Source organism: Olea europaea, chromosome 13 (assembly GCF_002742605.1).
Source record: "Olea europaea var. sylvestris chromosome 13, O_europaea_v1, whole genome shotgun sequence".
Taxonomy (NCBI): Eukaryota; Viridiplantae; Streptophyta; class Magnoliopsida; order Lamiales; family Oleaceae; genus Olea; species Olea europaea.
This window is the reverse complement of record NC_036249.1, coordinates 10,863,939-10,867,324: the sequence shown is the minus strand read 5'-3', so window position 1 is coordinate 10,867,324 and position 3,386 is coordinate 10,863,939. Positions and strand designations below refer to the sequence as shown.

The 3,386-nt window shown below is 29.9% G+C and overlaps 1 protein-coding gene across 1 annotated transcript; it reads right to left on the bottom strand.

Moving 5' to 3' along the window:
- Nucleotides 1-2,376: 2,376 nt before the first annotated feature.
- LOC111407567 (cytochrome b-c1 complex subunit 7-like) lies at nucleotides 2,377-3,020 on the bottom strand. The gene is made up of 2 exons (XM_023037137.1): nucleotides 2,849-3,020; nucleotides 2,377-2,744 (listed from the first exon to the last, which is right to left on the bottom strand). Exons 1-2 carry the CDS (start codon nucleotides 2,943-2,945, stop codon nucleotides 2,392-2,394), a joined length of 450 nt encoding a protein of 149 aa, XP_022892905.1. The 5' UTR covers nucleotides 2,946-3,020; the 3' UTR covers nucleotides 2,377-2,391.
- Between the last annotated feature and the right edge of the window lie 366 nt (nucleotides 3,021-3,386).

The window sequence follows — 3,386 nt, the reverse complement described above, 5'->3', positions numbered from 1 at the left end:
AAAGACATACTATAAATTTTGTAAAGATATTTTTACCCCACAAACCTATGGAGCCTCTAGTTCAAAAAAAAAATAAGTATAGTAATAAAGAAAGAAAAAATAAAAGACCTTTTAAGAAAAGATATTTTCTTAGAAAATCTAATAAGAGAAAACCATATGAAAAAAGACGTGAGGAAATTTAAATCAGAAAGAACTTATAAAAATAGACTTAGTTGTTATGTCTGTAATAGTAATGAACATTTATCTAAGACCTGTCCAAAAAGAATAAATAATTATGATAAGAAGAGTACATTAATAGAATATACTAATGAAAATTTAATACAATTAGATGAATATATTTCAGATAAAGAATCTATTTATAGTATTATATCAATAGAAGATAAAAATTTAGAAGAAAATAAAGAATCTGATTATGAAATAATAGATGAAATCTCTAATATAAGATTACAAGAAGATTCAAAATCAGAAGAAGAACTGAATTTAATGAATAATATAATTATAGAATGCTTACATAATTGGCAAAAATATAAAGGAGCAAATAATATAACTTGTTATTTATGTAATTGGTACCCAGTAAGAAAACTTAGAGCTAAATGTTTAGAATGTTATAAAGAAGCATGCATAAAATGTTTAGAAGAAAAGAATCTTATTGAAAAAGAGAAAGTTAACTCAGAAATTTTAAAAGAAAGAATTGAAATATCAGAAATAAAAATTCTTAGAAAAAGAATAGAAAGTCTAGAAGAAATGCAAAAATTTATAATAAATAAAATAGAAATGTTAGAATATAATAAGGGTAAAACAATAGAAATAGAAGGACAAAGTCAAAATACAGATTTTTTTTTTTTTTTTTTGTAAAGTAGGAGCCTAGTCAATAATAGGACCAGTACTTCTATGTGTACATTGATAAGTAATATTCAAGTTCATCTCTGCATTTTTCTCCTAATCGTAAAGCAAGTGAACTCCATCAGATATCTGTTCGAAATTAACATCAATTTCAAAATAGGGAGAGTGATTTTAGATCATTCCAATAATCAAAACATGACTTTTATTTCATCTTCCTCACCATCCCAAATTCTCAGTAGATTAGACAACATAATTTCGAGATGGTTATTAGTTATTACATATCACATTGATCTATACCAAACAAAAATTCAATGTATTCAACACTGTCAATTGGATTAGTATAATATTCCAAAAAATTGGGCTTAAATTAACTGTAAAGCTTCTATATACGTGTCTGTATTGATGCATCATAGATTTCTCCAAAAGCAGGTGTATTTATTATTTCGGTTGAGGAGAGCAATGCAATAAGTTCCATCACAAGTAACTTGCCTCAAAATTATTTCCTCCAAAATGACTGCTGACAATATTAGGGTCTCATTCTTGAGGTCACTCAACCAGCCAACATGAGGCAAAAAATGCAAAGATTTAACCAAGTGAGCAACTTATATAACACATAAAATTACTTCTCCACGGATATGCTTCAGAATAAGAAGCAAGCATTAGTGTCAAGTGCAGTGAGACATCCTACTTACGATTCTTAACGTGAAAAGAAAGGAAAACTTAATAAATTTAGATAATTATTAAATAACTTCGGTTGGATAAAAAAAAAAAAGCATCATGTAATTGGGCACAATAAATCTTTAACATTGATTATATTTTGATTAAACTATGCAAACATTTCTCACTCGTGAAAAGCAAATAACAATCCAACTTAAAATTAATCAGTCTAATTAGAAACTAGTTACTAATGCTTTCAAACTACAAGAATTGACACAAATTAGCTTTTTGCATACAAAGGAAAAATTCAATATCACCTTATTTCTTGAAAGAAACAATGCAAACTAAATCAAAACAGTAACACTAACAAATGAATGTGTGTCAATTGCAATATTGTGCACGGCATTTAAATAATGTTGCAAAGCCCCACCCCACAGCCAGGAATACACATATACGTCAGCATATATATTGTAAAGTATAAGGAATCTATAAAACAAAATCAAGAATTTAAATATTTGTCACATAGCGTCTCGGGAACTAAAAGGGACTCACATAGATTAAAGACCCACAACAATGAGCATGTTGATCTAGCTTGAAATTTTATTAAAAGAAAAAAGACATTTTTCCACCCAAATTCCTACTTTTGGGGTGTTCGATTGATATTTTTCCATGGGATATATTTTCCAAACATTGGTCACGTGACCATGTTTTCTGAAAACGTTTTCTTTATAGGGAGTAGGTTTTTATTTTCTAATCAATTCACAATTCCCAAAAATTTAAACTTTTAGAAAAGTACAACATTTTCTAAATTGAATTTTGGGTGAAAAAATACATATTTTCGATGGAAAATAAAGCCAATCAAACAAACTCTTAAAGCTAGTCCAAACATGATCATTTACCCAAAAAAATAAAAAATAAAAAAAAACCAAGATTCGAATTCGAATTCGAATTCAAATTCACAAACCGCAGTACTCCGAACAAAAAAATTAAAAAATAAATAAAAATAAATAAATAAAAGAACAAATCGATATAAATATACATACGGCTGTAAACATCTCTACGTAAATACGCTAGCATAATCCATACCTGAAGGTCTTCGGGGAGGTACTCGTGCTTCATGGAGAGATCAATAGCGCGCTTGAGGCGCTGATTCCTCGCATCCACGATCTCTCTCGGGAGCCGATTCAGCGCCTCCTTAACGTCCAATTCGTACTTTGGGTCATACAAATCATCATATCGAAGCCCTTTTCAAGCATATTAACAGCAATATGTATACAGTCAAAGATCCAAACGAAAATGAACAATCAAAATAAATAGACAAATACATCTACATATATTATATAGATACCGTATCTGCGGAGGCGGCTGGAGACAGTCTTTTTGTGGATGGCGGCTAGAGGGTTCTTCTTTGGGTCGACTAGCCACCGAGAAAGCGATGATGCCATTGGTTTTTCTTTCTTTCCTTCTCTCTACCGTCGATTTGGTCAAGAGTTTTGGGGGTGTATTGTGTATGCCTATTTCAATGTCAAGTGCTTTTAAAATCGCTTAATAGCAACTCTTCTGGATCATAAACGCGATCTTAGTTTAAATTTGATCTTGTGGAATGCGAGTTAGTTGTAAGTGTAGAGTGAATAAATCGGGTGCACATTTAGACTTTTTGTAGCCCACGTAAATCTGGGCGGGCCGCTCAGGCCCAACACCACTATTTTTTCTTTTTTTCTTTTTCATTTTTATTTTTTTTTGGTATATTTTGTAATTTTGAAGTACCGGTGTAAATTAGGACGACTACTTATTAAAAGTTTTATAGTTACAAATTATTTAAACTTGTTACATTTTACAATATTATTTCACGTAACAAATTTATACTAGTTATTTTTAGTAAAATG